Source organism: Canis aureus, chromosome 23 (assembly GCF_053574225.1).
Source record: "Canis aureus isolate CA01 chromosome 23, VMU_Caureus_v.1.0, whole genome shotgun sequence".
NCBI classification, from domain to species: domain Eukaryota; kingdom Metazoa; phylum Chordata; class Mammalia; order Carnivora; family Canidae; genus Canis; species Canis aureus.
In genome coordinates this window covers 22,962,763-22,979,286 of record NC_135633.1, presented here as the reverse complement: position 1 = coordinate 22,979,286, position 16,524 = coordinate 22,962,763, and the positions used below count along the sequence as shown (strand labels likewise).

At 37.9% G+C, this 16,524-nt stretch overlaps 2 protein-coding genes across 2 annotated transcripts; both read right to left on the bottom strand.

The window, feature by feature from the left end:
* Positions 1–777: 777 nt before the first annotated feature.
* On the bottom strand, positions 778–1,608 carry LOC144295385 (olfactory receptor 51V1). The gene has a single exon (XM_077867776.1). It carries the CDS (start codon positions 1,549–1,551, stop codon positions 778–780), a length of 774 nt encoding a protein of 257 aa, XP_077723902.1. The 5' UTR covers positions 1,552–1,608.
* Positions 1,609–14,661: 13,053 nt separating this feature from the next.
* LOC144294800 (hemoglobin subunit beta-like) lies at positions 14,662–16,023 on the bottom strand. Its single transcript, XM_077866755.1, has 3 exons — positions 15,865–16,023; positions 15,514–15,736; positions 14,662–14,916 (listed from the first exon to the last, which is right to left on the bottom strand). The coding sequence occupies exons 1-3, from the start codon at positions 15,954–15,956 to the stop codon at positions 14,788–14,790; spliced, it is 444 nt and encodes a 147-aa protein (XP_077722881.1). The 5' UTR covers positions 15,957–16,023; the 3' UTR covers positions 14,662–14,787.
* Between the last annotated feature and the right edge of the window lie 501 nt (positions 16,024–16,524).

Sequence of the window (16,524 nt, the reverse complement as noted above, 5' to 3'; positions counted from 1 at the left end):
TACCCTATATTAGAGAATATATCCATCATGTTAGTAAAACCCTACTGGAGGATTCTGGTCCATATATGCCTATCATAAGATCCCCAAGAGATGGGTACTTTCCCCATTTTTTAAAAAATATTTATTTATTTATTTATTTATTTATTTATTTTATTTATAAGAGAGAGAGAGAGAGAGACAGAGAGAGACAGAGACAGGCAGAGAGACAGGCAGAGGGAGAAGCAGGCTCCATACCAGGAGCCAGACGCAGGTTGATCCCGGGACCCTAAGATCGCATCCTGGGCCAAAGGCAGGCGCCAAATTGCTGAGCCACCCATGAATCCCCACTTTCCTCAATTTGAATATTAGTTAACATAATCTGAGAATTAAAGAATGTGCAGTCATCCACCCTTGTAACTAAAACTGAGGATTTGAATCTAGACCTGTTTTGATGCAAGGAAAGTGCTTGATTTCCATTTTGGGCACATGAACTAGTTTTATCATCTCTTGGATATACTTGTGGCAGGAACATATAATATCTCATTTTACATAAATCCATAGTTGGTAGAAAATTTCTGGAATGTTTCAAAGGGAGTCTCCCAACTCCAGCCCAAAGAATGATTTACTACCAAACATAAGTTAAAATAGCATTTGTTCATAGGTGATTCTCTCGATTTATGTTTAAATGTGTTTAAAATCAAGAATCCTAGACTCTGGACTACTTAACTAAAACAAAATTCCTTTTTGGTATTACATACTGTGTGTTAATTAAGGCTGCTGTTTTATTTTTCAAAAGCCCTAGGCATCTTGACACATATCCAGAGAAAAGAGTCTGAGCATTCTGCTCCGAATCTGCTGGGTCTTGACACTGTAGATGATGGGGTTCATCAAAGGTGGGAAAAGGATGTAGATGTTGCCCATAAGTACATGGATCACAGGTGAGAGATGCTTGCCAAAACGGTGCACCATTGTTAAGCTAATGATAGGGATATAGAACACGAGAACAGCACACAGGTGGGAGATGCAGGTCTGAAATAATTTATGCTGTTCCTCCTGAGAGGCAATTGCCAGGACTGCCCTAAGAATCAGCACATAGGAGTAAAGGATGAGAACAGCATCCAACAACAGCGTGAGAATGACCAACATCAGGGCATAGTAGCTATTAAACCTGATGTCTGAGCAAGCTAGACGCAGAAGGTCCTGGTGTAGGCAGAACGAGTGAGAGAGGCTATGGGAATGACAGTAATGGAAAAATTTCAGATTGATGATGGGGGGTGTAATAAAGAAGAAACTCCTACCCACTATGATGAGCCCGATTTTGAAAATCCTGGAATTAGTCAGAATGGAGGAATACCGCAGTGGATTGCAAATGGCGACATACCTATCAAAGGCCATAGTAAGGAGGACAGAGGACTCCATGAAGGAAAGACCATGGATGAAGTAGGACTGGGCAATGCACGAATCCAGGCTGATTTCTCGAATGAACCCCCACAGGATGCCCAGCACCGTGTGCACCGTGGACAGCCCCATGCACAGGTCAGTGAGGGCCAGCATGGCCAGGAAGTAGAACATGGGCTGGTGCAGGCTCGGCTCAGTCCGGATCACGTGCAGCACCAGGCAGTTCCCAGACAGTACACTAGCACACTGAGCAGCTCCTCAGGCTACCCTTCTTTCATAATGAACCCTCTGTCCCTGTCAGACCGCGTCTAGAGTCCCCTGTGCTGTTCTTTCTTGCCTTGATCCCCCTCCATGTGAAATAATCTAGCCCAATATTTTTCTTTCTGTCCTTCCTTGAATGATTGGAGTATTTACCCTTTGAAGAAAAATGTATTCCCCTTGAGCACTCCTTTTCCTTCTCAAAAGCACAATTTCTCTTCTTTCATCAGATATTTCTTCACATGTTCTATCTGCCTAAGGTGTTCTTTTCACAGAGATGGTCTTTCCGTCTTCTCCCCAACCTCTTCCTCTCCTTTGTAAAATAATCCTGTATTTTTCCTCTGCAACTCAACCACCACTTTTCAAGGATCCGTTACCTGAGACGGATTTTCCTCACTTATCTATTGTGTTGGTAAATACATTTATCTTTATATAATTTATTCAATTTACAATGTCATATTCATAAGCCTACATAACTGACTAAGGTCTCTGTTACATACTGCATTGTAATGTCTCTGAGAGGGAGGAGAGTGTTAATTTTTATTCCGTAAGGTAGGCTGAAATTTGCACTTCAGTGTTCTCACCTCCCCTGTGAGCACAGACTGATGGATGCAGCCTCATATTTGAGATCATCTTCATCTTTAATCCAAAAATTCAAATTATAACAAAAATATTTCATTTTCCTCATAAGTCCATTAACTCCTGGTATCATAAATTCAGTTCAGCAAATTAAAGATTACTTAGGAAAACTTTCAAGAGTCTTTCTTGTTTCTTGTCTTTCCTTCCCTCTTCTGGCTATCAAATCCTTCATCTCTTTCTATCATTTCCTGCCTCAAACGTACCCAGACCTGCTGACTTCTCACCTATACACTATACGCTACCAGGTCTTGGTATATAATATCCTCATCTGTTCCTGGCCTATGGCAATAATTTACCAGTTAGTTTTATTGTTTTTCTACTTTCCCCCTAAAAATAACTCTCCCCAGAGACACCACAATGCGGGGAATAAAGGGGAAAGGGTCAAGCAGACTCCACACTGAGCCCAGAACCCAAATCAGGCTTCAATCCCATCTCCCTGAGATCATGACCTGAGCTGACATCAAGTTGTATGCTTAACCTACTGAGTCCCCCAGGCACCTCTGGCTGCTTTTTAAAAAACATCTACTCCCCCCGCCAATATAAAAAATAAAAAAATTAAATAATAAATAAATAAACAATGAACATCTACTAGATCACATAAGCCCAGTTAAAACAAAATGAAATAACAAAAGGCAAAAACAACAAAAAACAAAATCACTGTGCCTTTTCATTGCTATTAAAACAAAAATATATTTATCCTGGTCGAAAAAATGAAAGGATCTGGCCCACCCACTTCTCTGTCTACAGGATTGGCCACTGTTGCTTTCTTTTCCTATCTCCAGGAATCTATTCCTCCTTAAAACCACTTAAGAGTTTTCCTATCTCGGAGTCTTTGTTCTTGATCTTCTCTCTGTGTAGAATGATCTACCCCAGGTATTTGCACAAAACCTCCTTTCGTCATTGAGGATTCTCCCCTCCAGGTGACATAGTCAACAATTACTTTTTCTTCTTTGGTGGAGAAGTTCAATGTAGCTTCCTCAGAGGGATTTTTGTAGCCCCACCACAAGTGCCCCCATCCTCTCCAATAAATGAGTCTCATCATTCCCTGCTTTGTGTTTATGCCACTTATCCTTTGCTGATTTTCTAGGAGATCTGTTGGAAGTATGAGAAGAACAGGAGCTATGTCTGGTTTTTGCTCATTGAAAGGCAAAGTGAGGTGTAGCATAGATGGGGCATTTATCCAATTATTACTGTCTTATTTGAATTAATCTATGATTTTGAACTGTTCAATTACAGAGGTATAAAACAAGTTAAATGCAAACACATTGCAAAAAAATACCATGAAATCTAAACTGTCATATCTTAAAGTACACATTCGATTCTTTTTGGTCACATGTTACCAAACGTTGTCATCCTCTCGAAGGTTTATGTGATGCATAAAACAGATGCTGCCTTGGGCATTCCTGCTGACCTCAAACAACAATGCTCAGAATCCAGATATGATTCCCGTCATTCACAGCCTGACCGACAAAAGATTCAAACATCCTCTGAATATAGGCACACATGGAATTGAAATCTATTCTCTCATTCAGGCTTCTCTAGCCTAGCCACAAAGCTTAGTAGTGTCGCCTCAGATGAAGTCTTTCAGCATAAAAGTGCAATTGTAGAATTTTTCTAAATTCTATTTTGAGATAGGATGGGAATCAGAGAAGATAGTGCTGATGAGATGAATAAATGAAAATTTCTAAGGAAAGTGGTCAGATATTTCAGATGCAAAATATGCTCCATTTGTATCAAAAAGGAGGGGAAAAAAGAACATATTTCTCAAAACATCATGCTATGTTTTTCCCTCTCTCAGTCAGTGTGCATAATACTTGTTTCTGAATTCCTAGCAACCAGAGCAATGCCTGGCATGAAATAAATAATATTGCAGTGAATTAATGCAGCAGTGAATTGGAGCCCAGGGTGGTGATGGGATTCCGGCATTTGCTCTGTGCACTTTGTCTGGAATGTGGATTTGGAAAGCATATCTGTGATCAAAGTAAACAGATCATTTTCTCACAGGAGTCTTTTCTTACACCCTCCAGTTCAAACTGACCTACATATTCAAGCATGCTGTCTTTTTTTCTGTTCTTTGCAAATGAATCACTTTTAATGAATCAATCACTATTAATCACTCACTGCCTTTTCCAGGTTGGGTAGAGTAAAGATGAATATTCCTTACTTACCCTAAAGGCATGGAGGTGGAGTGTTGGATGTACAAGTCAGAGTCTTTTTCATTAAATTGAATAAAAAGTATGACTGTTTGCCAGAATAGTCCAGGTTTTTGCTTTTTGCTCTTTCTTTTCTTTCTTTCTTTCTTTCTTTCTTTCTTTCTTTCTTTCTTTCTTTCTTTCTATCTTTCTTTCTTCTTTTCTTTCTTTCTTTCGTATCATTATTTAATGACACCCACACACAACCTGCTATGTCCAATAAATTGAAAGATTGTACTCTTTGCCAGGTAGTCCATCTAAGGGTCACATATGGATACCAGCAGGGCCTGAAGAAGCCCATTGAATTTTCCCAACTTCAAGGGTGTATAAAGCAGATTTGCTTTACAACTGTGAAATTTTAAGTGAGCCCCAGCCCTTCAGAGACTTGGCATAGCTGAAGAGATAAGAACCTTCTGTAACACTAGTCCAAAGGACTAGTGTTTACCATAATCTCAGTGTAGGTTTAAAATCCCAGATTACAGGATTAGCTACTTTTATTAATTTTGTAAATATGCTCTTTATTATACATTATTTGTGTATCTATTCTTACTATGTGTTTTGCTTATTACATTATATTAGAAATTTCTAAATAATACTCCCATCTTAAGTATTTTAAAATGATACCATAGTATTAGAACCATGATAAAAGTTATATTACATGGTACATTTGTTTAATTGTGGTCATGTGAGTATCTGAGAAGTTTCCATCAGGAATTGCCTTTTTTGATTGCACTATGGCCTAAGTAATCACCATTAAGGAAATTTATCCTTTTTAATACTTTTTCTATTTTTTTTTAATTTTTTTTTATTTAGTTATGATAGTCACAGAGAGAGGGAGAGAAAGAGAGACAGGCAGAGCGAGAAGCAGGCTCCATGCACCGGGAGCCCGATGTGGGATTCGATCCCAGGTCTCCAGGATCGCGCCCTGGGCCAAAGGCAGGCGCCAAACCGCTGCGCCACCCAGAGATCCCTTTTTCTATTTTTAAGGTAATATAAGACAAGTGAGATAAAAATCAGACATAATAGGATAACAGTCACTGAGTGAAAGATGAAATCCAAGCAGAAACATGAAAACGGGAAGCAAATCTCTCTTTAATCGTTCTAAAATAGGGAGTTAAATTTTTGAGGGTAAACATTTAAAATGTTACATATATTTTTAAACGTCCCCTAAAAAATACAGAATAAGCTAATTCACCCCCTTCTATTTCAAGATAAAGAAATTTGCAGTGTCTTTCTAGGAAATGGACAACCAGAATATACATTAGTAATCTCCTGCTGCTCTCGAAGGCATTTGGTTGGCTTCAACCTGGCCATCGGAATCACCATCTTCATTACTGCTCTTATTCTTTCAGTATAGAAGAATAGTTGGTGAAGAAGAATAGCTTGATTACTGTACTATAGGAGATCAGACCTAATTAGATGTGTTTTAGGTTTTTAGTTTCACTTGGAGATAATAGCTTGGTCAGCAATATATATATATATATACACACAATATACAATATATATATTGTATATATATACAATGTATATTGTATACTATATATATATATATACACACACACACACAATATACAATATATATATTGTATATATATACAATGTATATTGTATACAATATATATATATATACACACACACACACACACATACATATACATACATATACATACATATACATATATAACTATATATTCATATAGCATATATACTATGACTATATATATACACACATATATATAGTCATATTAATTTCATCAGATCTTCAGAAAAAGACATAGAAAACCAGTGGGCATTATATACATATATAGTTATATCTAGAATTAAGATATAATCATAGAAGTTTATATTCCCATGATCACTTTTACACGCTTGACAGAAATGTTATTAATAAAGAAAAAGTGGCATTAATTTCCATTCCACTCTCCTCTATAGGAAGAGAACATAAGAAGTATATTAGTTCCTCTAATTGTTCCTGCTTTATTACTAAGAGAACACTACTTTGCTGAGAGTAGAGTCGAGGCCCCGATGACTGGTTACTGTGTCCCCAGAGCATAGGAAAGAAGGATATTATAGACAAGACACGAACTAGGCTAATCCCAAATGACTGCTCAAGACTCCTTCATAATCAGTGGAAACCCATATCTCCAAGGGCTGAAAGGGCCTCCAGGGCATCCCTAGGTACATATCTTGCCTGTTAGCCCTTCTGTTGCCACAGAGATGGGGATAAGAGCAAAATCTAGTTCAGAGATTAATGCTGGCCATATCTCAGAATAGTCAGTTTTCCAAGGAGCAAAAATCAACTCACTCAGTGAAATTTTAACCTAAGCCAGATGGGGTAGCAGGGGGAATGTAGCCACTGTATCTCAGGGAAGAGAGTTACTCAAAGCCCCTCACCAGGATGTTATTACTAGGATGCCTTGTTGCTGGGGAACAAAAAGATGGTGGAGTACAAATGGCTAGACTTCCCTGTAGGGCTTATGAGAAGCTATGGGTGATGAACATGGCCTCTTACCCTGTCCAACAGCCTCTGCTCTGATAGATGCAGTGCTGGGAGACTCCCCTTATTTTGGCTTTTGACAACAGGTTGTTGCATTCTGTGAGAACAGATCACTTTTTATTTATGTAAAGCAAATTTCTGTGTATATTGAACATTGTTATATTCTGAACTTATAGTAGATGTAAAATTTTAATTGCATACATTTCTAGATCCTTGAATTTCTAGAAGGTCCCAGAAGTGGTAAAGGCTCATTACCTGAAACACCAGAGGTAGGCATTTTTGAGTGTTTTGGGATTTATGGCCTTTCAAATCAGGTAATGAGCCAGGCATGTCTCTCAGAATGGAATTGGTAACTATCTGGAAAGACACATTGTTCTAAAATGTGACAAAATACTCAGGAAAAGTACTGGTGCCATAGAAATTGTTTGTTTATTTAATCCCTCATCCTCTTTACCATTTTCCTTTTTCAAAAATTATTTTTATTTTATTTTATTTTGTTTTCGAGACTACATTATGTACCAGTAACAGGATCCAGGCTCTAAATTAAAAAAAAGAAATTGAGGAATCCCAGAATCACAGAGATTGTAGATTGTAAATTGTGAGTAATATCTCATGTGATATCTGTTATACCACTTTTAATGCACAAATTAAGGTCACAGTAAAAAGTTTCAGAGGGATAAAGGATCAGAAAAATACATACTGTAGAAAGTAATATCCAACACCAAAAATGCCTTTTATGTTGATAAAAATAGCAACAGTGATGAAACAGCAAGGAGAAGTAGTATGGGTTAGTGTCTAGGAGTAAAAGAACATGCATGGTGCAGGGGTTACCTCTCTATCATTAGCCTTAAAGTTACTCGGTGCCCTGATTTGTCTCTTTTTACCTATCATGACTGATTCATATTCATGAAATGAATATGTATATTCAATACATATTCAATTTAAAATGTATATGTATTGAATTATATCATTTTCTTAAAGTCTGACTTACCTATGCAACCTAATATTTGTGAATTGCATTCATATTGTTGATGTAACTAGAGAGTGGTTCATAGTATTCCACTTTATGTATCTATCACAAATAAATCTATCAATACCATTGTTGATGGGCATTTGGGTTCTTTGTAGCTTGTGACTCATGAAGAACCTTACTCTGAAGATTCTTGTAGAAATTTTGCATACACACACTCACTTGGATCTCTGGAAATTTGGGGTCATAAGGTATGCATATATTCATCTTTAGCATGTGATATTGAACAATTTAGTTTTCCACTGAAGAAACCAAGTTCTCCCAAGGTTACATTGCTCATGGCTACATTCTACAACAACAATAGCAAGAACACATATTCTAGCTCATATTTGACTGGAAATTCAATAAGAAAAACAGTTGTGGGAAGCAATGTGGCCCCATTAGGCTCAAAATGAAAGCAATACAAAGGCATTTACTCTCAAGGGCATCTCCAAGAAATACTTGATTAAACTTTGGAGGAGGCTATAAATCATCTCAGTAAGGTAGGAAATTTCTTCCCTGCAGACAGGCAGATCATTCTTTTACCACAGCTGGGTCTAATGTACAAAGTGATATCCTAACTCTTCTATTATCTGAGTCTATTTCTGGTAGATAAACAATAAAACTAACATCCAGAATTCCTTTCCTGTATCTCCCTTTATAACTTCTTTTTTTTAATGTATTTTTTAATTACTTTTAATTTTCTCCCTCGGTTTCATGGCTAGCCTTGGTTTAGGTGCAAAAGCTGACATTATGGTGAAGTTTAAAGCCTAGCCCTACCATCCAACTAAGCAGGCAGACAGGGAGCTGAGAGGGGAGGGGAGCAGCACCTGCCAAGACCTAAGTTCTACTTTGCTCATGTGCTCTTCACATCATGTAGAAACTCCCCAGCTCAGGGCTTACTAGAGATTGAGAAACTTGGTGTTCTTACTCATTTCACTTCCTTACCAATAAAGCAAAGCTAACTATAGCTCTTTTTCTCCTTTTTAATAATTCCTCCATGAACTTCCTTGTGGTATTTCTTAATCTTTTTGGTGCCTTCTGATTTCATTCAGAAATAACACTTGAGTTATTACAAGGACTAAAAATTGACATTAATGATTCACTTTGGCCAAGGAGACTAAGGGGTGCATCATAACTTTGTGTAGAAATATTTATCGTCCCATGCATCTGAGAAGAGAATGATAAAGCTAATTTAATATACTGAAAGAAGAGGAAGCATCTTGGACTAAATTGCTTATACATTCTATTTTTTAAATTCCAGTGTAATTAATGTAGTGTTATATTAGTTTCAGTTATACATCAGTGATTCAACAATTCTATAGATTACATGGTGCTCTATACAGTAAGTGTACTCTTAATCTCCATTACCTGTTTCATCCCTACCTCCTCATGCTCCTCCCCTCTGGTAATCACCAGTTTGTTTTCTATAGTTAAATGTCTGTTGTTTTTTTTTTCTTTTTGCTTTTCTTTCTTTGTTTTTTATATTTTAAATTTCACATATGAATCAAATCACATGGTATTTTTCTTTTTCTGATAACTGATTTATTTTAGCGTTATATCTTCTAGATTCATCCATGTTACTATAAATAGTAAGATTTCATTTTTATGGCTTATTAATATTCTATCATATATGCATATCACTTCTTCTTTATCCATTCATCAACCAAGTGGACACTTGGGTTGCTTCCATAGTTTGGCTATTGTAAATAATGCTGCATTAAATATAGAGGTGTATATATCTTTTTGAATTAGTTTTTTTTTTAATTCATTGGGTAAATACCAAGTAGGGGAATTATTGGATCAGGTGGTATTTCTATTTTTAATTTTTTGAAGAACCTCCATACTGTTTTTCACATTGGGCGTGCCAGTCAGCATTCCCACTAACAGCGCATTAGGGTTCCTATTTCTCCATACCCTTATTAACACTTGTTTCTTGTGCTTTCTGTATTAGCCATTTTAAAGTGGTGTGAGGTGATATCTTACTATGCACTTTCCTGATGATGAGTGATATTGATCATGCATATGTTAGCCATCTGTATGTCTACTTTGAAGAAATGTCTGTTCATGTCTTCTATTTTTTATTTGGATTATTTGGGTGTTTGGTCTTGAGCTGTGTATGTTCTTTCTGTATTTTGGATACTAACCCCTCAGATATGTCATTTGCAAATATCTTCTCTCTTGTAGTCTCTCTTTTCCCATTGCATATTCTTGTCTCTTTTTTTTGAAGATTAATTGACCATTTAATCATGGGTTTGTGTGTTTGTTTGTTTGTATGTTTGTTTATTTCTGAACTCTCTCTTCTGTTCCATTGATCTATGTGTTTACTTTTGTGCCAGTAACATACTGTTTTGATGACTACAGTTTCATGTATATCTTGAAACCTGGGGTTGTTTTACATCTAGCTTTGTTGTTCTTTTTCAAAATTGCTTTGACTATTTGGGGTCTTCTGTGGTTCCATACAAATGTTAAAATTATTTGTTCTAGTTCTGTGAAAAATACTGATGGTTTTTTGATAGGGATTGCACTAAATGTGTAGATTGCTTTGGGTAGTTTGGGAATTTTAATAGTATTTATTTTTCCAATCCATGAGCATGAAATATCTTTTCATTTGTGCTCTCTTCTTACTTCTACTTTTTTTCAAGGCAAACATACTATTATTATTCTGTATCTAGGACATAAGACAGAGTTTTAAATTTAACATATAGAGACCCTATAAGTGCTTGTTGAATAAAAATGAATCAAAAAAAGAGTAGTGAGTCACCAGATTACTTCTGTGATGCACATGCAAGAATTGTTAAAGACTCACAGTTAGGCATGCAATTGTGTGTTTTTTAATTGATTATCTTATATGAGAAAAGTAGAAGAAAGTGAAGACAAAGAAGAAACAAATTGTGAGCAGGCCAGATGAAACTACTAGCAATTCCATCAATTCCCTTAGCAAAGAAATAAGTAGTTATCCTTTATCTGAGAACACTTAAGATAGAGTCCTATCTATCCCTGCCTTTTCTCCAACCTCAGTTGTTTGAGTTTTCTTCTTTATTCCAGAATACTCCTTGGCTTCCAAATTCTCTTCAATAAATGTCTCCTTTGCTTCTTTGCACACTGAATTATATCTGGATCCATGACTTCGTGGGGTCCCCAACAGAAAAGATAGTTCATCCAAAGTCCAATGTCTGAAGAAGACAGACAAAATCTTTGCATGAGTGTCGTTTCACAACTTGAGAAGTTATGAAAGGCCCATGAATCCATTGGAAAAAAAAAATGCTTCTTGGCACTCTGGGAGTGTAGACTTCCATTTGAATATATCAGTAGCATTGCTTCCATGCTCTTACTTTCTCTTACTTCTATTACTATCACAATACTCAGCAACAATAAACTATAAAGAAGGTCATCAGATGATCTATCCTTAGTCAACTAACTTGAATTTTTATATTGATTATTGATGTCTCTGTGTATTTGTTTTTGTTTTGTTTTATTTCATCTGGACTGTTTCCAAACCTCTATCTCTCTTCAGTTATTTTTTATCTCTGATTTGACCTCCTAGTTCTCAAAACTTTGGAATGCAAATGACAGGTATTTCCATAGCTTGTCAATTCCAGATGAATGTAACAATTTAACTTTCTTTTGGACTTTACAACTATTAACATTGCTGCTTTGATGTTATGCAGGTCCTTAAAAGTAAGGCTCAAAAATTCCCTAGGGCTCAATATTTCTATCTCAGCATGAGACCTCAGGGATTTAGGAAGAGATATTAAGAGTCAACTCACTCTGTGAATTATCACCTGGCATCATTTTTTTTTGAAAATAAAGATATAGTGGGATGCCTGGGTGGCTCAGTGGTTGAACATCTGCCTTCAGCTCATGTCATGATCCCGGGGTCCTGGGATTGAGTCCCGCATCAGGTTCGCTGCAAGGAGACTTCTCCCTCTGCCTATGCCTCTGTCTCTTACTGTGTCTCTCATGAATAAATAAAAAACCTTTAAAAAAATAAAAATATAGAAATCATATTTTATAATTCTACTGTCAGGTAATCCCTGAAATCTTGCCTGGTCTTCCATTGTTAGACTTTCCAAATTCACACTGACAGGTTTTCTAGGATGGAATATGGGCCCCACTGCTGAGTCTCCATCTCTGTTGTCTAGGTGTACTAGGCAGCAGTGCTGGGCAAAGCCACTATCATTCCCATCGTCCACATAGACTTATCCCTGAACTAATCCATGTACTATTTTCTGGCTATGCTGGCAGGAATTGACCTGGGTCTCTGTGTTCCAGTATTATCCACAGTACTGGGAAAGCTATGGATAAATTTTGTATCATTTATATGACTATATTTTCCATCCCTAAGTTGTTCAATCTTTCTTTCATGGAGTCAATCATGCTTTTAGCCATGGCATATGATTGCTCTGTGGCCATTGCTGACCCTCTGAGATATCCCTCAGTGCTTATCAGCTCCCAAGTAGTGAGGATTGGAGTGTTTTGTGGATTCAGAGTGCATCTTTCACCATCTTTCATGGCCTGTACCTCTTTGGTTTCTCTTATTGTCATGACAGTATCCTTTCTCACTCCTGCTATCTACATCAGGATATGATCCAACTCCCCTGCTCTGGCTCATGGATCAACAGTTTCTATACTTTGTTTTTCATCTTGCTTGCCATGGGCCCAGACTTCCTTTTAATAGTGCCTTCTTATGTTCTGATTCCCAGATCTGCAATGGCCATTGTCTCCTACAGGAGGCAACTCTCAGTCCAGCGTGTGTCTCACGTTCTTACTTCCCTTTTACTTTATGTCCTTGTGCTAGGCTCTTCTATCGTTCACAAGTTTGCAAAGCATTCCCTCTCCCTTATCCACATCATCACAAGCAAAGTGTCCATTTTCTTTGTACCCCTAATGAACCCAGTCATTTTTAGCATCAAGGCCTACTGGATGTACTGAACCATTATCAAGGTGTTCTCTTTGACATAGATAGAAATATTATGTGTTCTCAATTAGCCAATTCCCCTTCAAGTAGATTAGTTGTGACAAAATCTCAGGTCTTGTTCAACTCTAACATTAGTCCCTCACATCTATATTAGAATCTCCTTTTTCATTTCATTTTAAGAGCTAGGGAATGTTCATTTTAATAGCATCCTGAGACAAACAATCAGAAAATAAAAAATCAGTCCTGGAAGAAAAATCACTATCTTTATAAAGCAAGATGCAAAAGCAAGAGTAATTTTGGAGCAACTCTGGCCCTTATCCATTTTATGATGTGAATAATTGAAATTGTTTTCTACTGTTTGATGGCTATTAAAGTGAGAGAATCCTTTCCATGAGTCTAAGTCACTTTCAAACAAGAATAGTATTCTCTGTGTATGACATACACATGCTATGTACTCTGTCCCTCTCTTTCATCCTTCTCCAACTAATATTAGGAATGGAGTAGAACAGCAGCCAGGTAGTGCCAAGTTTTGTCAGAGATGGGCATTTATGTCAATACCAAATCTCATGTTATCCAGATCTATGGGACATCTGCTCTACTATGCTCTGTCTGCATGCAAAGTCCTAACATTCAGGTCAATATCAAATGTGAGGTCCCTTTCAGCAGATGACCAAAGTTGTCACCAAGGCACACTTTTGACTCCCTTCTGATGCTGAAGGTTTAGGGAATTCTCATTTGTGTATTTATAATGACACCTTGTATTCATCTTTATTCTGTGTTTGCATGAAGATTGGTTTTATATTAATTTAATTAATCAATTATTTTACTTATTAATGGTATTACTTTCATAGTCTTCCTAACTTTATTCAGAATTAGAATGTGGGTTGGGACAAGTCACTTCAAAGTGAATGTCTTCAAAGTCATTTTATTTCCAAAATCTGCCTTCCACATAAAATAGCCATTAACTGAGGAAATGAAATAAGGGTGTATTGATGATGGCAACACTGTGCTAATAACTAGAAAGCCAGAGAAGGCATCAGAGGCATCAAAGAGAGAAGGAGGTGGGAGCTGGCTTCCAATCACTTCTTGGCTATGGACGCTAAAACATCCTGAGAAGATGGGATTCCATTCAGTGGAAGCCCATAGGAGGATTGCAAGACAGTAGTGAATATCAAGCCAGAAAATCTCCTTTTCACATTTGTCTTAGTCTTATATTTATCAAAACATTCTCAGTTCCTTTCTTCCAATGCAGACCTAGAAAGAAGCAAGGGAAGAGATAGTAAAACTCCCTCCCCTACTTTGAAACTTTCATGCTAGTATATGTTGTAAGAGGATGGAGAGAACCAGAATAAGAAACTTGGGGAGGACAAGTAACTGTCAACAACACACAAAGGAAAATCTTAGGGGAGCACTGATGCCTTTAGGCAGAAGAATTTTGTGTATTAAAGTGAGTTTTTGAACTGGGGAGAGTGAGGAAATTTAAGTAAGCCTAAATAAAATGCTTGATTTAAATAAAGCATAGGAAAAGCCTAACCCCCAAAGCAAGTCTCTAGTTGAATCCTTTCCTAAGGGAAAGTAAAAATAGGCAGCAGGGTCAGTTTGCCACATAGTTAGCTATTTATAACCTCTCCATTCATGGAGTCCAAAATACAGATATATTTTCCCAAGATCTGAACTAGCCCCTCATTCTTTATGTCTTACATGACTTGACTTCTCATGTGATGTAACAATTCCAGTGACAGTCACAGAAGTAATTTAAATACACCAGTACATAGAAAATAAATGTTCTTTATTAGTCAGGAACCAGATGCTCAAAGGACTTCGCAATTTCCCCATGTTCAAGTGTTGGGGTCCGGGGACCAAATGACTTTGCCTTGAAAGCAAGAAAGAGAACTCAGTGGTATTTGTGGGCCAGGGCATTGGCCACACCAGCCACCACCTTCTGGTAGGCAGCCTGAGCCAATGGGGTGAATTCCCTGCCAAAGTGGCGGGCCAGCACACACACCAACACGTTGCCCAGCAGCTGTGGGGAAGACAAGAGGCATGTGGATGATTAGCAGAGGGACCTAGCTAAGACTCAGAGTATTCCAACCCATCCACAGACCCAAACAGTGTCATTAGAATATAAGCAGAAAGATAGCTGATTATTAAGATGTTACAATCCATATGACTCCAACAATATCACCCTCATTTTACATTGAGAAATGGTTCTTTCCTTCTGTTTTAACCCAAATCTTAAATTTTCTTGGTTATTCTTTCCAACTAGGCAAAGAAGCAATAAGATTTTATCTTCCTTGCTTTCAAAAAAGAGATAAGGAAAAAAGGATCAGAAAAAAAAATGTTTTTGAATGGATTAAAAGCACTTTTTAAACACTCAAAAGTTTAATTAAAACAATAAAGAAAAACCATTGCAGAGAACAAAAAAAAGGACAAGAGGAAACAATTAATGAGCCAAGTGGATAAAATAAGTAAAACAGTGCTGAGGAGTCCATACTTATGCAACTAGAACACTTCCTTTACACTCTGAACAACATCCTGATGCCCATACCCTTTACGGACATCATGAGTTGGGTCTTAAAAAGGAAGATCAAAGAGAATGTTGAGGGTCCCACAGACTCACCTTGAAGTTCTCGGGATCCACGTGCAGCTTGTCACAGTGAAGCTCACTGAGCTTAGCAAAGGTGCCCTTGAGGTTGTCCAGGTTTTTCAGGCCATCACTAAAGGAGTTCAGCACCTTCTTGCCATGGGCCTTCACTTTAGCATTGCTCATAACAGCATCAGGAGTGGACAGGTCCCCAAAGGAGTCAAAGAACCTCTGAGTCCAGGGGTAGACAATCAGCAGCCTGAGGGGTGAAAATAGCACAGAGGGCACAGGAGTCAGTGCCTGTCAGAACCCAAGGGACTGAGTTAACTCCATCTGCCCAGCTCTCATGCTTTCTCCAAAAGCCTGCCTTGCCACATGGATACCAACCTGCCCAGGGCCTCACCGCCAACTTCGTCCACATTCACCTTGCCCCACAGGCCGGAGACAAGACTCTTCTCTTCAGCAGTCAGATGCACCATGGTGTCTGTTTGTGGTTGCTAGTGAACACGGTTGTTTCAGAAGCAAATGTAAGCAGCAGCTGTCCCTGTTCTTCCTTTTATGCCCAGCCCTGATCTTGCATCCTTGCTGTTATGAGATTGGCCCAGGCCTGGGTGTGGTCACGCAGGGTGAAGCCTATCCTTGGCAATTCTGAAACTGGCTTGTGAGTCTGACTTCAGACCCTCCCATCTTCAGGCCCATCTCAGCAATACAAATTGCTACTAAAATCATTCTTTGGCAAGTGTACTGTTACACTTTTGAGAACCATAACCTGGTAACTTCTTAGAGAGTGCCTCCCCAATTTTCTTGTTATACAAATGAAGAATCCCAGGTCCAGTAAATAGAAGGCATCCATCCACTGTGTTCAACTTAAAAGCGTATGGATGGATCTCCCCCTGTGTCTTCAGAATCTAATTACACGGACAGTGTGGATGGGACCTCTGCCACAGTCCTACGTGTATCTTCCTTCTCTTGGTTTGGATTAAAACCTCCTAGAAAGATACTTAAAGCCCATTCATTCATTCATTCATTCATTCATTTTTCTCATAC